Below are 22,832 nucleotides of genomic sequence, written 5' to 3' on the forward strand. Positions count from 1 at the left end.
GTACGTGCAGGAGAAAACAACTGGCCTTCTCAGAGAATAGATTTGCCCACAACTTTAAGACAGACTTCCTCTCATATGATACAAATCATACTTGTCTTCTTTCCTCACGACTATTATCTTCTTGAACAAAAAATAATTTTCAAGGTGAGAAAGATAGAAACCAGAGGACTGCATTCACATCTGTGCAAAATATTTACTCCAGAAGACAAAAAAACTCAAGATCACGGTACACAGCAGTTATTTATTTAAATACTTGAAAAGTTCGATGATGGAAAAAAATAGGTTTATCATGAGAGTTTATATTCATTAGATTTACTTTACCATTTACAAAAGTGCTGCTTCTAGGTTATCCTAGCCAGATGGAGAACGGTATGACACATGCAGCTATTGTAAGACACTAGAACAGACACAGCCACTAGAGAATGATGTACGCACTTTGGGAAGAAATTCCATAGTAGGAATGGTGACTGTTTATTTAAACTAAAAACATTGATAATATACAAATCTTTTTTTCTCATTTGATTGAAAGGGCTATAAAATTCAACATACAGACAAAGGAAGCAACATAATCATATAGGCAACGCCTCTGCTAATTGCCAGGAACTCACTCCTTCCTTAAAGAAGCACTTCAGCACTCAGCTATGCAATTTTCTAGACTGCACGATGGCTTCAAGGCTGACCTACCATGAGTGGCTGAAGGAGAAGTGTAAGCTGACATGACTCATCTGTTTTTAAAAATGGAGAGAAAATGGCCAATTGTGCCTCGTGTTCTTTGAAGAACCCAGAGGGATCATTCTGAGTAAAATGTGAAATAAATAAGTAATCCATGAGTAAATACAATCTCTGAGCTTAGACCTAGGAGAATGAGCCAACTGAACACTAACAATACCATGTAGAAACGTCTAGAAACATCATTTCTAGAATTCAGTGTGGGAGACCATATCTTGCCTGAATATGTACATTATTTACAAAATATTCCCTTTTGGCCTCTGAAATTTAGCCATTTTAGTTTGGCTGTTAAGCTGTTTCTTTCCAATGCTAGTCAATACTGCAGTTATAACTATCATTAAAATACTCTTATGCATGAATTACAAATATTAATAAAGTAACTCTGCATGTATAAATATCTCAATATTTCTAGCAGAATTTAAAGCATACATAAATACATAAAAGTATTTGTTTTTGGTGGGGCCAGTATTTTTTTTTTTTTTAATCATCGCTGTTTCAACAATGCTCTGTACATTGCAAAACCCAAAACTGCAAAAACAGTAGCACCAAAACTTGCTCGAAGCCAAAACGTGGAGCTCTTGAGGTCAGCTTGTGTCACGTGCCTGTAGTTAGAAAATATAATTAATGTTCAAAACATGATTAGTATGAAAATACCAATTATATGAACAGTCTACTTTTAGGGAAGTATTAGCACACTTGTCAGGCTAATTGCATACAGTAATGCTTACCAAAATCATTTATCCATGTAGCCACATGTACATTGTTTATATCATCATTATCTTACGATGTAACGTAGACATTAATAAAGACAAATGTCTTTACAACTAGCTACTATCTGGGAGTAATAAACATCTAAAATTGTGTGTTTTCTTCACATGGGAAATGGAGAACATAGACAAATCAACCTACCAGTTTTTAATACCACCACAGTCCTTCAAAATGAGAGGTAAAACTGAGATCTCACAATTTTGAGAGTCAATTTCATGGGACTTAATATACAATCTGCTGTCCCCAGGAATTGAAAGCTATCTTGTAAGCAGTTAAGTGACAAGTGACAATACTTTTCTAAGAGCATTGCTTAAAATCAACTTTGGGAACACTGAGCTCCATAAAAATTTACCAAAAAAATCCCAAAGGGGATGGGGAAGGTTTACCAGCTCACATTAATCTGGTTACTGCTGATTAAAGAAAGAAAATTTAAAAAAACAACAACAAACAAAAACAACCCTGATTATTAGACAGGCAGTGACAATGGTACCAACCAAAGGACATAATGAAACAAGATGGACTGAAAGGTAAATGACGTAAAAGAAGCCATATTGTGCATGACAAGAACAGGGACAGCCTGTACCACAAACTGAGTTTGTGAGCATGCTCAGTTAATAACACTGCTAAGCACCGTCAAGAGTCTCAAGTATGACAGCTTACCATAGAGAGGATAAAGCTTTAAAGCAAAGGCTGGAGTATTTTATTCAAGTATCACTGAAGTTTGAGTTAACTGAACACAATTGAGGAGATACAGAAAATTTAGAGAATTAGGAGTTTAGAGAGGCTGTCTAGTTTAGGTTATTTTACAACTAAGTGAAACAAACAGATTTGAAGCAAAAGTCAGACATCATTAAAAGACCAAGACACTGACATATGCAAAAGAGTTAAGAGCCAAGAATATCAATTGTACAAAACTACTTTGCCTCAGCAATAGTCAAAGGGTGACAATCAGATTAGTTATCACAAAATGCAACCTGCGCATCTCTAGAAACAACAGTCTGTAATACAAGCCAGAGTGCTCCATGCTTATCACCATGGCAACACAACACACAGCACTCCCATTTCTTATCCTCCCCAGTTCCTAAACAATAAAAATAAAAATCACTCCTGACATAAGTATTATTTTACAAAGCAAAGTGGTAACACAGGTTCATTCCACCTTGTGAGTTAGTTCTTCCAACAGGCAATGCTTAATTATTTATTTTAAGTTAGGGGAAGAAAATTCTTCGGTTTCAGTTTTTCCAGTTGGAAAAACTCCACCAAGGCCAACCCGCTGGTTGGGGGAAATGTTACCTGGCTTCAAGAAAAAGTGGACCATGAGATGACTCCATGAAGATGGAATCTTCTACAGAGCTGACGGCGTGCACCTGGTGAGTAATACTGCCTTCGTCGTCTGCTAACAGCATGGCACCCCACTCAGCTACCCGGGCTCTTAACCTTTTATATACACATGCACACAATTTGCAGTTCACAGCAGAGCTCACAAAAGTGGGGGACTGAAAATAACATCTCTCAATTAAACATCGCACACACAAATTGAGTCGCCACCATAATAGGATGCATCTCATGCTTTCTATATTTAAATAAATATATCCTGTAACAAATTGCCCAACTTAAAAAAAACACCTATCTATGTGTACTTTTTAAAAACACTCACGTACCAGGCAAGGAAACCTAAGGCGGTTATATACAGTGTCTATATATCCCTTAGAGGCTGGTCTTGGTTGACCCAAAACACTAAGGGAAGCCCTTGAAACCAATACCAAAAGCAGTATCTGACAGTTACGTGGTGACCGTAAGTATTCATTCAAAATGAGGCTAACAGCTATTAGTCATGAAATTTACTGAGGCTTCTAATTGCAGACTACCAACAACTGCAAACATGTATCTGTAAAAAATCAGGTCCAACATCCCAAAATCATAGACTGTAACAGACCTACGGTGAGAGTTTCAAAGTGCATAATTCCAAATCAATTAGAGATGCACAGAATTTAAAGTGAGAACACTGGCTACAAGTGCATTAGAGCTTCTGCTTCAGCTTTGGGCTCTCTGTGATTTTTTATTCATCTTTACTGATGGAGGATTAAAAAAAAAATGTTTACATTCATTTTTTAACCTGGGCAAGAGAGGGGTTAGTATTAAAGCTAGCTGCCATCACATTAAAATCAGTCACAATGATTTCTCATAAACATTTTTTCAAGTATGGAATCTGTTTTCACACAGCTCCTTTTTTTGTATTTTAAGAAAGTATTCCCTACCATTCATGACATAATATATTCTGACTTTACTGGTTGGTTTACTTTTGCATGTCAGATAGTAATTATAGTGATTATTATTTTCCCCCAACTATAGTATAGCCTCCAACAGGCAGAACAGCAGTTCATACTCCTGTATGACAAATAATATAGATACATACTCTAGATACAGCTAGTTTAAAACTTAAGGCAACTATTAACTCATAAAATATGCTTCAATGACTCCATAACGTTATAGTGGTTATTTAAGACACTTTTAGACATGAAAAGCTACTTAGACACCCACTTTATGCCTTTAGCATGTGCTTTTAACAGCTGCCCTAAGCAGGCTCTCCATCTAGGAGAAAGCATTTACACCGGATGGCACATTTGTCATTGATTAGCTGACTGACAACACCTGACTAGAGAACAGTGTGAAGATCTGAACTGTATTCCATAGTATCAGCACTGGGCCACATTTGTCATTTCAGGTCTCAAGCGGAAACGGAGTAACGGTTTCAGAGAGTTGCTTCCTACTTCATTTCTAAACTCAAGCAAAAATAATCCTTCCACAATTCAAAAGTGTAATCCTTTCAAAATGACTCACCTAAAATATCATCTTAGAATAAATTATAATATCTTATGGCATACTTTTTCTTTCTTTTTAAAGTTTATTATTTTTTTTACTGTCAAAATACAATATATGTTCATGATAAGATACGAGGAAAATAAAAGAAGGAAGAAAAAAATCACCTAGAGTCCCATCACTTGAAGCAACTGATTAAAATTTAGGGTACTTCCTTTTAGATTTTCTTCTGTGTGCTTCTTACAGTGCTGCAAACACAATATGTATAATTTATATACTTTTACATCCTTTATATAAGGACTTTTTCATAATTCCAGAAACATCATTTTAGACAGCTTTATTATACTCCACTCCTATGGGTGGCCAACTCCACTATAAAGTGATCAATATCCTTCCATGTAAGATTTTTCTCCATATTTAGTGGTTTCCTTAAGACAGACTTCCCAAAAATTAGTATTACAGGGTCAAAAATGAGTGTGCATTTGTGTGTATAAAGATTCTTTTTAAAAATACCTACTGATGTACCAGAATCACATTTTCCTTCTCTGCGTGGAATAATTTAGTTCAGCAGTATCTCTTTTTAGAATATAAGAAATCATTACTAAATACTAGAATATAACTTAGTTAATCATTTGAAGCTTGTCAGAGCTTCAAAGCTCTTAGGTGGAAAATTCCTGCATATTGGATGCTGGCTTTCTGCTTAGAAGTGCTGAGGGCCCATATGTCAATCAGATGACAAGTGCTACTTTTTCTTTTTCTTTTTTTTTTACGTAGGCTCCACACCCATTGTGGGCTTGAACTCACAGCCCTGAGATCAAGAGTCACACACTCCACTGGCTAAGCCAGCCAGGCCCTGCTACTTAATAAGGCAAAGAGGAGGAAAGGTTTCAAACGTCAGGCAATAAAGACTTAAATGAAGAGGTGTTTGTGTGAACAATCACATAAGGCATATAACAGAATGACTAAAATTCCTATGTATCTTTGCACAGAATGCCTTAAAGAAGGCATACAAGATACTTTTGATTCACTCTGCAATTTACTGCGTATATAAGAACATGAGGTGAAATCTTTATTGGTTCAATGTATTTAACCAATCATAAAGGGAATGTTATCAGCTGCAATATTTAGGAACAAAACAATCAAACTCTAAAGGGCTCAATGGAATTAAACCCATTCTAGCTATTCCCAAATAGGGTACTTTTAATACTGTTTTTTATAACGTGTCATGGAACTTTACATCTGGGAAATAAAAACTCTATTGCAAAGACTTAAAGTCTGCAAAAACTAGAATTTAAGGAAAGGGGAGAATTCAGAAAGGTCAAGGTATCAATTAACCTTGCCTGGGATTGCAGGCTATTATGAGGTGGAAGGAAAAGTTCAGGAGAACACAGTCAAGAGCAGTAGCACTAGGAGATCTGCAGGAAGAGCAGTTCCAGCCAAGTACTTCTCAGCACTCCCATACAGCTTTTCAGAAATAAGTGTGGATTTCCTAGCTCCTGTTTTTCTCACCTCACCGTCTGATCCTTTCCAAACCCAACTCAGAGGTGTACAAATGCAGTAATATTAATGTACTTTTAGTTTCATAATTCTATCCACTTACATATCTCAAGTATGAATTTTTAAGTTAATCCTTTGAAACAGCCTATTTAACTATACTGTGTGTAACCTAGTTACTAGGGTTCAGAGATATCACATATAGCTTTTTCCTAGTTGCAAAAACATATCTCAAATTGAAAACTGTACCGAGGTCACCAAAACTATAGTTAAGTGTTCTGTTTTTAAATATTTCACTCTTGGGGCGCCTGGCTGGTTCAGTCAGCTAAGCATCCAACTTCAGCTCAGGTCACGATCTTGCGGTCCATGAGTTCGAGCCCTGCGTCGGGCTCTGTGCTGAGGGTTCAGAGCCTGGAGCCTACTTCAGATTTGGTGTCTCCCTCTCTCTCTGCCCCTCCCCCATGCTCACTCACTCTCTCTAACATAAACATTAAAAATAAATAAATAAATAAAATATTTCACTTTCTTCTTAAAGTCTTCTGGGCCTCTCTGCTTTTACTCCTCTTACTGTTTTGTTTGTTTGTTTTGCCTAGTGAAGTATTTTTTACATTCATTCCTAATAATAATGCCATTACTCTTAATAACAATTTTAACAATGACAATTCTTCTAACTAGTAGGCATGAAATCTTTTAATAATATATTTCTCAAAATAGGTTAAGAAGTCAAAATATAGTATCCAACAAAGATGAACTGCAACACAAATCATAAGAAAGCTGTTAACTGAGCATGCCTAACATACTTTAGAAAAGGACATAAGTGTGCATCAATGTCAAGAAATGCTTCACCAAGCATTAGAAGAACCAAAATTTATAGATGATCGTAGATACATGGGAAACACATAATATCTACATGTTAACTCCTGACACTTAAAGATCAGAATAGGCAAACTCCACCTTGTGGCGTCTTTAATATTCTAACAATATGGCAAAAAAATTTTAAATGTACAAGTAGTGGCTTCCTTAATGAGAATCTATAACATAAGCTCCTGTACAATTTTAAACATAAGACTATGTATCCTAATTAAAAGAAAAGCCTTTTAGGACCTTGATACAGGGGGACACAGAGGTTTCATATGAAGCTCAAATAGGACAGACTTTCTTGTATATAACATCTTACTGTAACATAATATCCTAAGCACTCTTACATTCCCAACAGAACCTCTCTAACATTAAGGAGCAACTTAGGTGATTATTAAAGCAATATGGGCAAATGTCATTAACAAATGGCTTAAAATAAATGCCACATATACCCAATTTTAAAAATGCATCATTACTCAAATACTCACTGTGAACTATGTACTTGGTCGCTAAAGTATAATGCTGCTACTAAACTCAAGAAGTAACATGAACAAATAATTTATGAGGCTAATTCAAATAATAAAATGGGATGAAAGAATCCTAAAACCAAAATTGTATCAAAGAAAATTGCACCAAAATAATAAATTATAAAATAAACAATTTTGATTACATTATAAGCTGGGAGAAGTAGGAGGATTACATTCAGAATTCTAGCTGGGACAGGGATTGAGAGAAGTTCAAAAAATGACTAAGTGACACAGACAGACAAATTGAACACCTAAAGGAAAGGACAAATTAAAGTTCACAGCACACTACAGTATAGTAACATCCTCATGCAAAGTAGGAGTCTTCTGAAGTCAGAATAATAAATACGTAATAACTAAAATCCTGGGTAGTTCAAACCAACAATCCAGCTCACTCCTACATACTCATTTTAACACTTTCAGGTTAAAAAGGTCTTTAAAAATTAAAATATAATCAGAAGGTATATTTATCCCAGTACCAATATTTGAAATGAAAGCATTGCCAAAGATTAAAATCATCTGACCACATGTTAGTCGTCTTCCAAATGTATTTAAATGCAAATAATCCCGTTATTCAGAAATTCTTCTAAAGAAAAACATAAACCTATCCAGGTCAGAAGGGTGAGACCATAGTTATCAAAGAACAAAGTTATATATCAGACACATAGTTTAACACTTTTCTCACATCTTGAAAAATATATATATATTCGATTACGTTAAAAAGAAAAAAAATTCTTACTACTCTCTACTTAAAATAATGCAGTGTCAGTAAATAAGCTCAAAAAAAAGGGGAGACAATATTTACTGGCCAAAGACAGCTAGGGAAAAAAATGGATAATTTCAGAAATGAATCTGTGGGAAGAGCCTGAATATAAATGGTTAGGCTTAATAAAGCCTCTCATGATGAGGTTACATAGCACTTCCTTTTATGGTATGAGGGGCTAAGGTTACTGAAAACATAACCAAACTTTAAGGAAAAAATTTTAATAACATAATATTTACTTAAAGGCAGGTCCCTATCTTCATCTTTATATTTTGCCCCAGCTCGCAGAGGATTCTGTCTAAAGCAGGTACTTAAGTATTTGAATAAATCACAGGGACAGGGGGAGGTGAAGGCAGAATGTGGCCTCAAACATGGACTATTTCTAGAAGTGACTTGTTTCAGCAAGCAACATGTTTACAAGCACACTAAAACAAGGCATTAATTTGAGACCAACACGTATGTACCAGAGTTTAATGAACATTTAATGAAACTTGTTGCTTGAATAAAAATTTCAAAACTACTCTCTTACAGTTCTAAACCAAACACGAGATGTGGCAGATCTCTGAAACCAAAGACTTAAGGCTCAGTGTTGAATGACACTCCTCCTGAACTACAGTGAAAAACTCTTAGATGACTTTTACCCAATTAGTCAATCCTCCTTCTGCTTTTATAACTTTAAGATACATCTAGCACGATGAACCAATTGTGACCAACCACCAAAGGTTGCCACGACCTGAGAGATGGGAGAGAAAGGAGGTAACCCCATAATGTGTTCAGAATCTTGGTGAAAAAGGAATAGGATGTGGTGAGGGAGAGGGAAAGAGACATTTTCATTCCTCAGGTGTACGTTTTTCTTTTTCTTGCCTGGCCACAGCTTAAGACTGACGTTGCAAGCTGGTGGCCTGTAAGCACGCTTTGTTCTGATTAGTACTTTCCAAGATTCAAATTTAATTGCCATTATTTGACCAGCAGGAAATTTCACATAAAAACCCTGATTTCTAGGGTCTCACAGAATCAGAAGACCTGGCACACCCAGCCCGGACAACAACAAATGGCCCAAGCTGGGTTGTGGCTGCCTCTTTTCGCCAGGGCCTGTCACAGTACCCGCGGCTCTTACTTCTTTTACTTGGTCACCTTTGTTCATTCACATTGCCTGTCCAGACCCATAGGCACTTAAGTTTTGGGCCTCTACCCCCACCTACCTTACCTACACCCTTTTGTAAACTAGGAGAAACTTCAGTTCAGAAGCCCTAAATGTCCACTGCACTTCCATAAAATTCCAGAAACCAGGAAGGAGTTCTCTGAAAGGTACACTGGTTTTCCTCTTTATCGTTTTCATTTATTCCATTCTTGGTTACTAGTTGTCAGTGATGTATGCTGACATTACCATTAAGTTACTTCTAGTTTGTAAGTAGATAGGACAAAATGTACTGATTTCTCTTCAAAGATCATTGTACAGAGTAATTTACTATAAAGAAGCTCATCCATTAATATACACCCAACCTATTTCATCTGGAAACTGACTAAATCAACCCAACAATAAAATTGTCACTAAAGGTGCGGACAATGTATCAATCTGCAATTATGGACACTCAAGATCTTCCAGAGTAAATAAAATAGATGGTTTGTGATTAGCAATTATTAGGAGCTAAGGCGGGTTCAACAAGAATAAGACACCAAATAGATGTCACTTCCTATTCAGGTAAAATGACTACACTGGTAGATCAGAGGCATGTGGTGTAAGTTACATATTGACTCCAAAAAAGCCCTCCGTGAAATCTCTTGTAAGATAATAAGAGAAAATGTAGACCGGATAATAAAATATTTTTAATTTACAGAACAGTCTTTCCCCAAGAATTTTAAATCCGTGTCACTGGCAAAAGAGTTCTCCAGTGGAATACTTTTGGGCTTGCTGGCTTTGGCGCCCTCTCTCTCTCTCTCCAAGCTCCGGGTATTCAACATTATTTTTTATCAGTAACTTGAAAGATAAGACATATCTACCGAATTTGCAAATAACACAATGCCGAGAGAGTATATATATAATGGGACAAATGACAAAAATAATGTTTGAAATGACTGAGCTAGAACAAATGGATCAAAAAGAAGAATATGACATTTAATAGGGATACATACGTATCTGTGTTTAGATTCAGAGAGTCAACTAAAAATGTCAAATACACAATTAGAGAGGAGGGGACACTGCCTTAACAGTACTTCATATTTAAAAAATCTGATTTCCATTAACCCCAAGATTAATATGCATCAACAATGGGATGGGGCTGCTAAAAAAGTTAACTCATGCAGCGGGCAGGTGCTGTCTTAACTGTGGAACAGGCCTGCCCACTGTTCTGGACTAGCCCCGTCACACCTGAGGCACTGCTCTCCATCCTCAGTGGCACCTCTTTTAAGAGGAACTCTGGAAACCTAAAGGGCTTTCAGATGAGAACAACCAGGACTGACGAGGTCACTAAACCATCTAATTTAAGAAAAGGCTGAAAGAAATGGGGATGTTCTACCTGGAGAAGAGAAAATTAGGGGAGACATGATGGCCGTCTTCAAATGTCTGAAGGATTGTTATGTTGAAGAGGGAGAATAGTCGTATGTTGTTCTAAAGGGCAGAACTAAAACTAAAGGAGAGAAAGTTATAGGGAAATCATTTTAGTTAAAAAATAAAATTAAAAAGCAAAGGCAAAAGCAAAAGCAAAAACCCTCTCCAATGAGGAAAGCCACCAGCAGATAAGCAGTACTCTCCATGGGAAGGCTTTCAGGAAGGCATTCTAATGGGAGGTTAGGCCAGATGAATTCTGGAATCTCTTCCAACTCTACCATTTCTAACACCGGAGCTCCTGAATGTTGTTTGGTTTGAACTAGCCTTGTATTTTCTCAGTCTCCATGAGAGAATCTGTGTCATTACTTTACAAGAAGCCATTCGAAGGACAGAGGCAGAACTTTACCACCGAATTAGTGCGGCGGTCCCTTCAAAGCAGTCACCTGAGATGGCTGCATTCTTATTCCAGAGCTGCTAGTGTTCAAAATATCATCGAAACTCTTTTTAGAATGCCTTCAAGATCAGTTTCTGACTCACATAAAACACAGTCTCATTGTTTCATAGGCACATCTACTATTTTTGCTAGTGGACACAACCTATCCTACTCATTCGGTACCATCAGAGCCTAGCCTTTGTTGAGAGTCCAGTGCTAAACCAAAGAATGGACCCATTTCTAACCAAAATCTGTTTAGCTTCATCATCTGTCTTAATCAAGCTCAGCTCCTGATAACAGTTGAATGTCAATTTCAGAACACTCATTCATCTTCAGACACAAAACTTTACAGTAGATACAAAGTACACAGGCTCTTAAGTGTTCACAAAATGTCAATCTGAACAATGGAAGCATAACCAGAATAAGAATATACCTTCCAAGTTCATCACTCTAAAGGAATGTCCGTATCTTATATTTTTGTTTTTCTTGCCTTTTGAAAAATCGCATTACTTTCTAGGCATACTTCATGTGTTGGGCTCAATTATAAAGACCTCAAAAACTAGTTCTACCGATCCTTTTTTCTTTCCCATGATATTCCTTTGAATCCTTAAAATTGGCTATTATCCTCAATTCCAGAAGCCATGCTCTTTCAAATAAACATTCCAGTACTTATAATAGAGAATTTCTTTTTAAACCCAAGATACTATTTTCATTACTATGGTTTTAATTAAGTTATAGTAGTTGAGCGTAACATGCATAACATTTGGGAACAACGGGTCTGCTCCTTACCACAAAAATCCTAATCTAATTCTACAACTCTCAACCAAAAGATTGTAATATCCCTACACATATTATCCTCTAATATGAAAAATACTTTAACTTCCTTCATGAAAAAGAAATTCAAAATCTTGTAAGTCCCCTAAAAACACTGTCACCACAGTAAGTATTTTAGTGGAAGTTAGTTGGGCATCAGTTGGCTTGTTGTCTTTGTAGTGAGTAGATGTATAATAAATAGTTATCAACTTTTTTTCTTTTGTATTTTAACAGAATGCCTGGTACCCAGTAAATAAAGTTAAGAACCTGTTAAGAACTGCAGTGAAGATTTTGTTCTTTACAGATTGCAGCAAGTCTGAGTTGAGGAAGTTCTGACAGATGCAAAATGTACACCTGTTGCAGGTGCACATACAGCGTAACCGGGCATGGCTGCGAAAACACACAGAAGGACAGGAGTTGAGTTCTTACTTACAAATATGGCACAAGTCAGGGTGTGCCAACTTAAAAAAAAAAAAGATTTAGGCATAAGCAACACTAAGGAAAAGGACAGTGTGGGGCATGCTAAAGTTGTGCAGAATTCCACGTTTACCAAAAATATAATAAACAGCAATAGCTCCCTCCTCCCTCCCTAGAGAAAATCTAAGGAAAATCAGCTAACACGTTTGGCTTTTTTTGGAGGGGGGACGGAATTATTATTACAAGAGGTTTAGTGGAATAAATATGCACAGCAATAGATGGCACCCTCATGTAAATTAATAAAAAGAAAAACCGAGTAAGCCATAGCACCCACCGAAAAGACACAGTTTGCTAGCATTTAAATAACCATTCCCTTCTCCTCCTCCTCCCTCAGCATACACACATGCCTGAAAACCAGGAAGGAGAAGAGTGACAAATACACCAAAGAGTCAAAAGACGAGTATATTCAACCCTGAGGAGATATGAACAACATCGTCTTTAATTCATCAAGCACCTTGGCTCCCAAAGGAAACCAAAGTGCTTCATAAATTTCCACTTGAACAAAATATAGGGTTGATTTCATCTGCTACTAAAACACAGCAGCTGAGTATGACAGTATGAAACTCCGGGTTCAGCTTGTAAAAATCAACAATGGGTCCGATTGATTTTAGAGATGAAATTTAGGGAGACTTTCTGGCTCCTTTCTGGTTGAGTGGAGTGATACTAGTTGGTACAGGCACATGGGGCAACCTATTTCACCTCCGTCCTAACCACCAAAGTAGGGGGTCTTCAACGACCGCTCGGTGGTCAGAGCCACTCAGACACACAAAGCCATCACACCACCCTGAAGAGGCACTGGCGCAGAACCTGCTCGGAAGAGTGCCACCTGATGAATCAATGCCATCGCTTCCTGTAACACCTGAACATTTTTTTATAAAGGCTTCTCAGTCAAAGGACTGGCCCAATCTGACTTGGCTGAGCTTGTGAGATCTGATGAGACCACATGGCACGGTGGCATGGTTGTGGAGATTAGCAGCATCCCAACAATGCCTAATTCCCAACATGAAGAAAAACAAGAATTAATTTTTTTTAAAAAAACTCTTACAGACTCAAGACATTCCTTTCAAAAACCTGACTTGCGATGATGAACATCTCAAAGCTACTAAGTCGCTGCCAGCTGTCATACTGGAATCTGTCTGTTATTTTATAATTTGACTCTTCAACATACACAGGCTCCACCCACCAAAAAGGAGAGATGCAAAGTATGCTTAGCAACAGGGAGATGCTTCATGAGAAGTAGTTTGGGAGTCACCATCTAAGCAAGTGTCCCTGTATGTACATTTATCATATACACACACATACACACGCACACAAATTGCAGGAAAATGTTTTAAAGATGCAGCTCTGAAAACACTGTCACAGCTATCTACAAGATTAATATAGCGTATTTACATAGTAAAACAAAACAAAATATAAAAAACACCACTGTAATACACAGTTAGGCAATAAGCCGGACCAAGCAGTGCGTTTCTGGATAATTACTAAATGTTAATTCTGGCAAGAAAGGAGATCTGGTCATCTATAAGAAAATGTCAACAAAATCCCACAGAAGCCATAAAGAAAAAGTAACTTACAAAGCAGTTTTTAGAAAGACCCAGATTTTTCTCAAATTCTCTATCCTATCAGGGTTGCCCGTGTCTCGGGAGAGTCTGTCTCTGTAATGATCCTCTCTGTAGATAACATACACGAGAGTTTTAAAGCAAAGGTAAAACATAAATAAGGCTTTGTTTATCTTATAGTAATAGGAATGACTTGTCTTCCAATACAAATAGAATTTCAAGGGTTTGCTGCCTTTTTAAAAACGTATTAGTTAACAGAATAGCAGTTAAGTTGACTCTGACTTGAAAAATCTGCACAAATTAACACCTTCTGCAAGACTTCAGTTTATAGCCATGTTTGATTATTACTCTATTTTATATCCTAGTTTTCATAAGAAAATTATTTAGAGACTAAATTAATAATAAATAGATTAAGCTAACGTCCTGAGAAACGCACTGCCTGAAAAACTATCTTGTTACACAACAGAATTATACACACACGGTACTTGAGGAGAATGCCATTAAGAACCATGCACTTCTAAGGCAGTTAGTAAGCTATGAAGATGTCCACAGTTATGTGCTTATGCATATGCATGTATAGATATACAATAAATGTACATAAAATTCATGGCTCATTAACACTTAATGTAAAACATTTATATAGCAGGAATTCCAATCACAACTACTTTTTACAGCACTTAAAAAAGACATTATAGTCTGAACTCAAACATATCTATAATTTAATATAAATTCATATGGAAATGTTCATATGGAAATGTCCTAAAAGCATAAAGCAACATGATGCCAACCCCATTTTAATGCAGTAAGACTTTATTTTTTTAACGCTGGGATTGGGGCTGAGTTTTATTGTACTATCCTATTAAGATAGTTACAGCCTGCTTAAAAATATACAAATACTGTCAGAAGCACTGTTTATGTAATTTTATTATGGCACCCAAACCAAACTCGCATTTATTCAAATTTGTACCTTCTCAGAACAAAGTCTCTTTCTGTTGCTGAACAACTTCTATGCGACAAAAGTTTCGCCTTCATGGCTAATAATGGCATGCAATGTTATTATGAACCATGCAACATGAAAATGATGGCAGAGCAAGTACTTACGGGTACATGGCCATTGTTGTCAATTTAACGAAGATATCTTTACTGGGTGCATCAGCAGTATTGCAAGTGAAGGCTTGTGGTGGAGGCATTTTGTGTTTCCTGCAGAAATCAGCAGGTGAAATACTATAGTCTTGTTTAACTTCATGCAGGTCTGACTTTGCAGCTATGATTAAGCAAGGTATTCTGCTGTCCATGAAGTGTTGCTATGGAATAAAAAATCAAAGGCTGATGACAAATTTAAAAAATCACTAAATTTAATTAAATGTGTACTAAAAATTATCTCTGCCTAGGCAAAGCACAGCTTCAAAGAGAAAGTAAACTAAGAGGCAATGATTGGCAGTGGTCTAGAGCAGTCTCGTAGTAAGACCAGGGCCAATTCTCTTAACACTGGTATTAATACAAACCTATAACGATTCTTCAGATTCACTACAATTTGAAAAAATATATATTTTATGAAAAAGATACCATATTTTGAAATGAGAAATCCATCTAAATTCCTCTATCCTAAAGCACACTATTTTTATTTCATACATTTCTGCTTCACAGTTTGATTATTTTTTTCACTATTTTCATTTTTTATGTACTGCTAGTCCTTAAGCACATGCATTTATAAACTTTTCTGTAGCTTCAAGTTATGTTGGACATAGCCATTTAAAAACACAACACTGAGGGGCGCCTGGTGGCTCAGTCTTAAGGTTAAGCATCTAACTTCCGCTCAGGTCATGATCTCGTGGTTCATGAGTTAGAGCCCCAGGTTGGGTTCTGTGTTGACAGCCTGCTTTGGATACTATCTCTGCCTCTCTCTCTCTGCCCCTCCCAAGCTCACACTCTGTCTCTCTCTCTCAAAAATAGGTAACAACATTAAAAAAAAAAAACAATTAAAAATATATATATAACACTGAATCTTCCATGTTTTCAGAATTCAAAATCATTATTTTCAATAGCTGCTTAATATTCTGCTCTGTTATTTTATCTTAATTTGGTAAACCACCCTTTATTGTTAGACATCTGGATTATTTCTAGGGTTTAAAAAAAAATTTTTTTTAATGTTTATTTATTACTGAGAGACGGGGAGAGACAGAGCATGAGCATGGGAGGGGCAGAGAAAGGGGAGACACAGAATCCGAAGCAGGCTCCAGGCTCTGAGCTGTCAGCACAGAGTCCAACACAGGGCTCGAACTCATGAACCGTGAGATAATGACCTGAGCTGAAGTCGGACACTCAACTGACTGAACCACCCAGGTGCCCCACTGGTTTGTTTTTGTAATGTTTACTTATTTTTGAGAGAGAGACAGAGAGACAGATTGCAAGCAGGGGAGGAACAGAGAGAGAGGGAGACACAGAATCCGAAGCAGACTCCAGGCTCCAGGCTCTGAGCTGTCAGCACAGAGCCCTACACAGGGCTCAAACTCACGAAACGTGAGATCATGACCTGAGCCGAAATCAGAAGCTTAACCCACTGAGCCACCCAGGCGCCCCTCTAGTTTTCTTTTTTTTATTAAAAACAATGCTATGGGGCGCCTGGGTGGCTCAGTCGGTTAAGCGGCCGACTTCGGCTCAGGTCATGATCTCGCGGTCTGTGAGTTCGAGCCCCGCGTCAGGCTCTGTGCTGACGGCTCAGAGCCTGGAGCCTGTTTCAGATTCTGTATCTCCCTCTCTCTGACCCTCCCCCGTTCATGCTTTGTCTCTCTCTGTCTCAAAAATAAATAAACGTTAAAAAAAAATTTTTTTTTTAATAAAAAAAATAAATAAATAAAAACAATGCTAGAATAAATTCCTTTCTACATATATTTTTTACTCCTATTGCATCTTGGTGATAATCTCAAAGTGACTGAGGACTTTTCAAGCCTCTGGTTATTCCCCTTGCTCTATTATTACTATTGGTATAACAACCCATGTGCATTCCTTTTTTTTTTTTTAAGATTTCATTTTTAAGTAATCTCTACACTCAACATGGGGGGCTCAAACTCACAACACTGAGATCACAAGTTGCATGCTCTATCGACTTAGCCAGCCAGGCATCCCTCCTTGCGTATTCCTAACAGCCAAGAAGACCTTCCATTAATGCGGAGGTTCTTTTTTTTTTTTTTTTTCTCAAATGTTTTATTTATCCTTGAAAGAGACAGAGAGACAGAGCATGAGTGGGGAAGGGGCAGAGAGAGAGGGAGACACAGAATCTGAAGCAGGCTCCAGGCTCTGAGCTGTCGGCACAGAGTCCGACGCGGGGCCCAAACTCACAAGCCGTGAGATCGTGACCTGCGCCGAAGTCGGACGCCCAACTGACTGAGCCAACCAGGCACCCCTAATGCAGAGGTTCTTAAGTAGGAATGCCCATCAGAGGCACATGTGGAAAAAAAATTTTATAATAATTTTATAATACACCTCAAAATGAAACCAGAACCTGTAGGGATAGGACACAAATATACGTATTTTTAAAAGCCCCGCAAGTGATTTTCTTGCATCTCCCTGGTTAGAAAAACATCACATTACAATTCCATTTAACTCCATATAAAGTTAAACTACGTTATCGACCAAAAGAACAACAAACCTTAAAAATCCTAGCACAGTATTCAAAGGATTTGGGGTTACTGACGTCATACACCAGGCACACAACATCACAAATGATCTCAGCCTCAGTTAGAAATTCCGATTCTGAGATATCATGCAACTTGTAAAAAGAGAAAGATAATAAACATTAATATCATAACAATGTTTACTTCAAGTCATGTGTTATTACTGCTTGACTTCCAAATAAGAAAGTACTAGTTAAGCATAACTTTCAGGCTGTTTTTAGAGGTGGGAAGTGTAGATAAATAAGTGGCTTCTGATTTTGTGGACTGAAAATGGTAATTAAGGTTTTACAGAAGTGAACATTTAGCTAGTGACCAATGTGTGCCAGCAAGGCCTTTTACACACGTTCTCTATACAGATTAGACAAGCTATAGAGATTAAGTCAACTGCCCGATATAACACATCTACCAAGTTATCAGACCAAACTTTGAGCTCAGATGTGATTCCAAGTCTCTTCTCTTTCGAACAGACTACAGACCACCTTTTCTCCTCACCAATTAAAAAAAAAAAAAGCAAAAACAAAAACAGAGCAAAAGACTCTTTAAGGTCATTTTGTTTGACTTCACTGCCTACTCTCAATGTTTATTATAAAACCTCTAAAGAAATATCCCACCTATAATATGACAATGATCTAACTAGAGTAAAATTCAGTACTATTGGGTTATATAAGAGAGTGTATCTTTGATGAGAGGAAAGGGGAGATACAGGGTCAGAAGCAATTCAATATATTCCAAATAAAACACTACTATAGCATGGGTATTCAGAGACATGAAAGATATCAATTTGCAAAGAACAATAGAAGAATAAAAACAGGAAAATTAACAGCCAGCTACATTCACAGAGTACCCAATGAGTAGAACTAAACTTATAGGAGAAGAATGGGAGATAAACCAGGTTTAATAAGAAACTGACAAAGAACTTTTATCATAAAGAGGAAAAACTGTATAAAATTCAATGTGATCATCTGTCTAGCAGAATAAATAATTTCCAAAAAGAAAAAGAAAGGAAATGAACTCTTTCTGATATCTATTATTTGTTAGGAGCTCCTCATATTAGCTAACTTAGTAAGAAACTCAGCCTCAGAGAGAAACAGCCACTTGCCTGAGGTCACCCAGCTAATCAATGGTGGACCAGGGCTCCAACCAAAATATGACTGGATCCAAGAAGAACATATAATCTTTTACTACTGTATTTCACAGTATCTTTTCAGTCATATACTTCTTTCATCCGTTTTTTTGGACTAACACATTTGGTAACTATACTCCTCCCTGCTAAATAGATAAAACTCGATTCAGAGTATAGATAAACTACCAAAAGTACCCACAGTAAGTTTTCATATTGATTTCTAGTCAACAGTAGAGGAAGAAACATTTTTTTAAATAAAAGCGGAAGAGGAAAGAGAAATTATTTTTTGTTGTTGGTTTTACTTTCTATTGTGTATAATACACAATTTAGCACACAAATAGATTTTTACTTATATCTACACCCATGTAATCACCACACACATCAAGGGAATTAAAATTAATTCCAATGAATAAACCAAGTGAAAGAAAAAAAAATCACAAAAGTTCTAAAAACAGCCACTAAATTAAATCCAATTATGTTTTCAAAGTCATATAAAAATACACCTAATAATTAGTAATCTTTACATGCCAGAGAATTTCTTACCAACAAGTATTTCTCTTGTCCGTAGACATAAACAGTGTTAATTGCATAGTAGGATTTATGATCATCACGAATTTTCTTCTGTCTCTGAAAACAACCGGAAATCTCAATATTTACAGTAAGCAATTACAGTATCTAGTTTTCATCAACACACACTCTGCATGTACCTTTGAGTGTGTTACAAATAAAAGGGCGTTCCTCCCTATGCTATGTATTATTTATCCATACAGAGGGGACGTTGATTTTACGTTCCTTAGTTCTTAGGTCTTAAGGTGTTAGTTCTTAGTTCAAAAGATGCATTTGTTCTGCACAAAGTAAAAGCAGGAACTGAAAAGGAAGTAAACTACACCACTGCCAAGTGCACTGCAGAGCCACCTGCTAGCAATGCTCCTTACACTATAATTTGGTCCGCCATGAAACTCGTGTGGAAATACATCCATCTCCGTACTCAGGGCAGTAGCCAGAATTAGATACAGTATTCAATTTGACGTATTTACAGTCCATTCACTTCAGGCCAAGCACTGTGTTAGGTGCTTTCACAGATGTATTCTATTTATTTAACCCCCCACCTAAAAACACTGCTTAGGAAAACAAAAACAAAAACAAAGGATAACTAACAGCAATGAAACCAAGATAAAGCCAGTTCAACAGGATTACTGTTACCCTTAGATTGCACTTTACTAATACATACAAGTTACTGACTGATCTGTAGCAATCATCTAAAAAAGTTAATGGCTATGAAAAAATTACGTAAACTCGTGAGGATAAAAAGTTGTTGGATAAAGCTCTATTTTCTGAGAACTCTCACCATTAAGTTTCTTCCAAGAAGAGCCTGAAGAACTCCACTCTTCCCACAGTTTTTCATCCCAATTACATTACATCTGAACACATTTCTTTGAGTTTGTTTTTTCTGAAGGTCTATCTTTTTATCTCTTGTTACTGAAAAGAAAAAAAAAACCTAATTATGTACCACTTAGACTCAATAAGCCCCCATTTCACATTCTGCAAAATATGGTATTGCTATCTATCATTTTTATGAAGTGTATGATTAATAAACATACTGTGCAACAGTCAAGCTGTATGGGAAATAAAGCACTAAATATAATACAGAAGGGCTTCACTTAGTGGAAAAGATGCATTTCTGAAAGTTGGCTCTAAAGTGATATTTATTTCATCATAAAATAAGTAGTACATGTTCATAAGGAAAATGATATCCAAAAAAACAAATGAAAATTACAGTGAATACAGCCAACATTATATCCCATCTATTTTTTTTCTATGATAAATGACTGTCATAAGAAATGACAAATTAAGAGATGCTTTCTCCAATCTGCACTCTTTTGAATCTATAAACAGGAAAGGAATATGCACTCTGGGCTTAAGTGGCCTTCCCAGTATAAATGTGTAAAAGAGGCAGGCCAGATAGCAATGCTCCAACGGCAGAGCAACTGTGAATCTCTTCCAGAGGCAAAGAGACTTCCTTAAGCTGTACTCAAAAGTTCAACTCTAACAAAGCTCACCAGAGGCATTATTTAGAGTAGCCCCAAACTGAAAATGATACAACACTCACTCCCACACACACACACACACACTCCAATTAGGGGCTAGTTAAATAAGTATTACAACATCCATATTATGGTGCATTATTTAACATTAAAGATTTATAGAAGTATACATAGAAGTATACAGAAACATGTCCCCAATATTTTGTTAAGTGAAAGAACCTCATGCTAGCTAGCAATTAGTTCCTTGCTCTTTGGTGCTGAATTAAATAACATTTAACTGGTTAACTACTTTTTTTTTTTTTTTTGAGTTTATTTATTTTGAGAGAGAGAGAGAGAGAGAGGGAATACAGGTGAGGGAGGGGCAGACAGTAAGGGGGAGAGAGAGAAGCCCAAGGAGGCTCCGTACTGTCATCGCAGAACCGGATGTGGGGCTCGAACTCACAAACCGTTGGGATTATGAGCCTAAATCAAGAGTCTGACACTTAACTGACTAAGCCACCCAGGGGCCCCTGGTTAACTATTTTTTTTTTAACGTTTTTATTTATTTTTGAGACAGAGAGAGACAGAGCGCGAGCAGGGGAGGGGCAGAGAGAGGGAGACACAGAATCCGAAGCAGGCTCCAGGCTCTGAGCTGTCAGCACAGAGCCTGACATGGGGCTCGAAATCACAGACTGTGAGATCATGACCTGAGCTGAAGTCAGACGCTTAACCGACTGAGCCACCCAGGCGCCCCCCGGTTAACTACTTTAAAGGGTACCTGCTCTGTCGATTTAAGATTGGTTGTCTTCTTGTGCTGGAACTTCCTCCTGTAAGATATGGCATTTCCCCCCACCAATTAGGAAATAAGAAAATCCTGAGGGGTGAACTAGCCACGTGGAGCCTGCCTGGGATTCTCCCTGTCTCCCATTCTCTCTGCCCCTCCCTGCTCATGCTCTCTCTCTCTCAAAATACATAAACTTAAAAAAAGAAAAAGAAAGAAGAAAATCTCGAAACAATCAGTTCCCTAACTTGTTATATCTGTTCCTATGGTATTCTTTAAGTGGAGCACACTGCTTAGCAAGAATTACAAAGTCTGTGAAAGATTTACTAATGTAGAAAATGGTTACAAAACCACAAGTTACACAATTAGTTCAATATCAGGATTACGTGTTAATAGGTACAGTTTTTAATGTCTACAGAAAATTAAAACACAAGATAAACTGGCACATTACAATACACTTAATGCCCACAGCCCTCCCTGATTTTCCTCAGTGGAAAACTAGAAGTTAAACCTCTACCCTTTCTTTTTTGATAAACAATAAAATCTAGACTCTCGACTCAAATTACCAAATGGCAGGGAGAACAAACAGAGTGCAGACAGGGAAGGCTAACGAAGATGAGTTTATTTTCACTCTTTTCACACATGAAACCGGAATAGTAAATAACGTTTCTAAGTATGGAGTGAGTAGTATTCAAATACGCACCTGTAATGGCTGAAGCTTGGGACTCTTGCTCGGTCAATATTGAATAGCCTAGATAGCCCAAATACTCCAGGCAGCGCTGGACGTCTAAATAGGTCGTGAGCCTAGGAAAGGGAAGAGGTGAAGATCAGAAAAATTCCTAAATGAACATTTACAGAAAAAAAAAACCAAAAGCCAACAGCTTAAATATCTTATCACCAGACCCAGATAATTTTTGTCAGACTCCTTTAATTTCCCATGTGCCCAACCACAGGTTTCCCTACACTGACATTCTCAAGGCAGAGAAGAGAGGGAGGGAACGCAAGATTGGCAGGGGTAGAATGGGATTCCTGTATCTACACACAGATGAGCAGTGAGACGCTGGTAAAATCTAGGGCAAGGATATTTTACATTATCTGCTTCCCAAGTTACACAGCATATCGCAAATACTGGCTGGTTGAGGATTTGATAATTAAATCCGAAGAGGTTTGCAAAGGGTGCAAAAATAACTTGAAATTAGCCCTTTTTGTGATGTGAGAAAAGAATAGGTCCTGGTGTTGAGAAACTTAGTCTCACCAAGGTTAAGGTAATAATGTTATCATGCATGACCAGAGGATGTCCTTAGTACCCTACATACAATGTCAACTACACTGTAAACAGACTGTAGATAAACCCTCATTAAAAAGTGTGTCAAGGGGCACCTGGGTGGCTCAGTCGGTTAAGCGTCCGACTTCAGCTCAGGTCATGATCTCACAGTCCGTGAGT

The 22,832-nt window shown here is 37.3% G+C and overlaps 1 protein-coding gene across 10 annotated transcripts in view; it reads right to left on the bottom strand.

The window, feature by feature from the left end:
• Window positions 1-221: 221 nt before the first annotated feature.
• RHOT1 (ras homolog family member T1) overlaps window positions 222-22,832 on the bottom strand; it is a 65,100-nt gene continuing 42,489 nt past the window's right edge. For 2 of the 10 annotated variants that reach the window (XM_049637866.1, XM_049637868.1), the window contains exons 14-22: window positions 22,092-22,192; window positions 19,932-20,062; window positions 19,127-19,210; window positions 17,436-17,555; window positions 14,888-15,090; window positions 13,802-13,897; window positions 12,018-12,140; window positions 2,791-2,934; window positions 222-1,331 (exon numbers count right to left, since the gene is read on the bottom strand). In XM_049637866.1, coding sequence (XP_049493823.1) covers window positions 1,214-1,331; window positions 2,791-2,934; window positions 12,018-12,140; window positions 13,802-13,897; window positions 14,888-15,090; window positions 17,436-17,555; window positions 19,127-19,210; window positions 19,932-20,062; window positions 22,092-22,192 — 1,120 coding nt within the window. In that variant the 3' untranslated portion in view covers window positions 222-1,213. Of the gene's footprint in view, window positions 1,332-2,790; window positions 2,935-10,244; window positions 10,584-12,017; window positions 12,141-13,801; window positions 13,898-14,887; window positions 15,091-17,435; window positions 17,556-19,126; window positions 19,211-19,931; window positions 20,063-22,091; window positions 22,193-22,832 lie in introns of those variants that run through there. The other 8 variants (XR_007459351.1, XM_049637869.1, XM_049637870.1 and 5 more) reach the window with 8 other exon arrangements.

The sequence above is a fragment of the Panthera uncia genome, chromosome E1 (assembly GCF_023721935.1).
Source record: "Panthera uncia isolate 11264 chromosome E1, Puncia_PCG_1.0, whole genome shotgun sequence".
In the NCBI taxonomy this organism is placed as follows: Eukaryota; Metazoa; Chordata; class Mammalia; order Carnivora; family Felidae; genus Panthera; species Panthera uncia.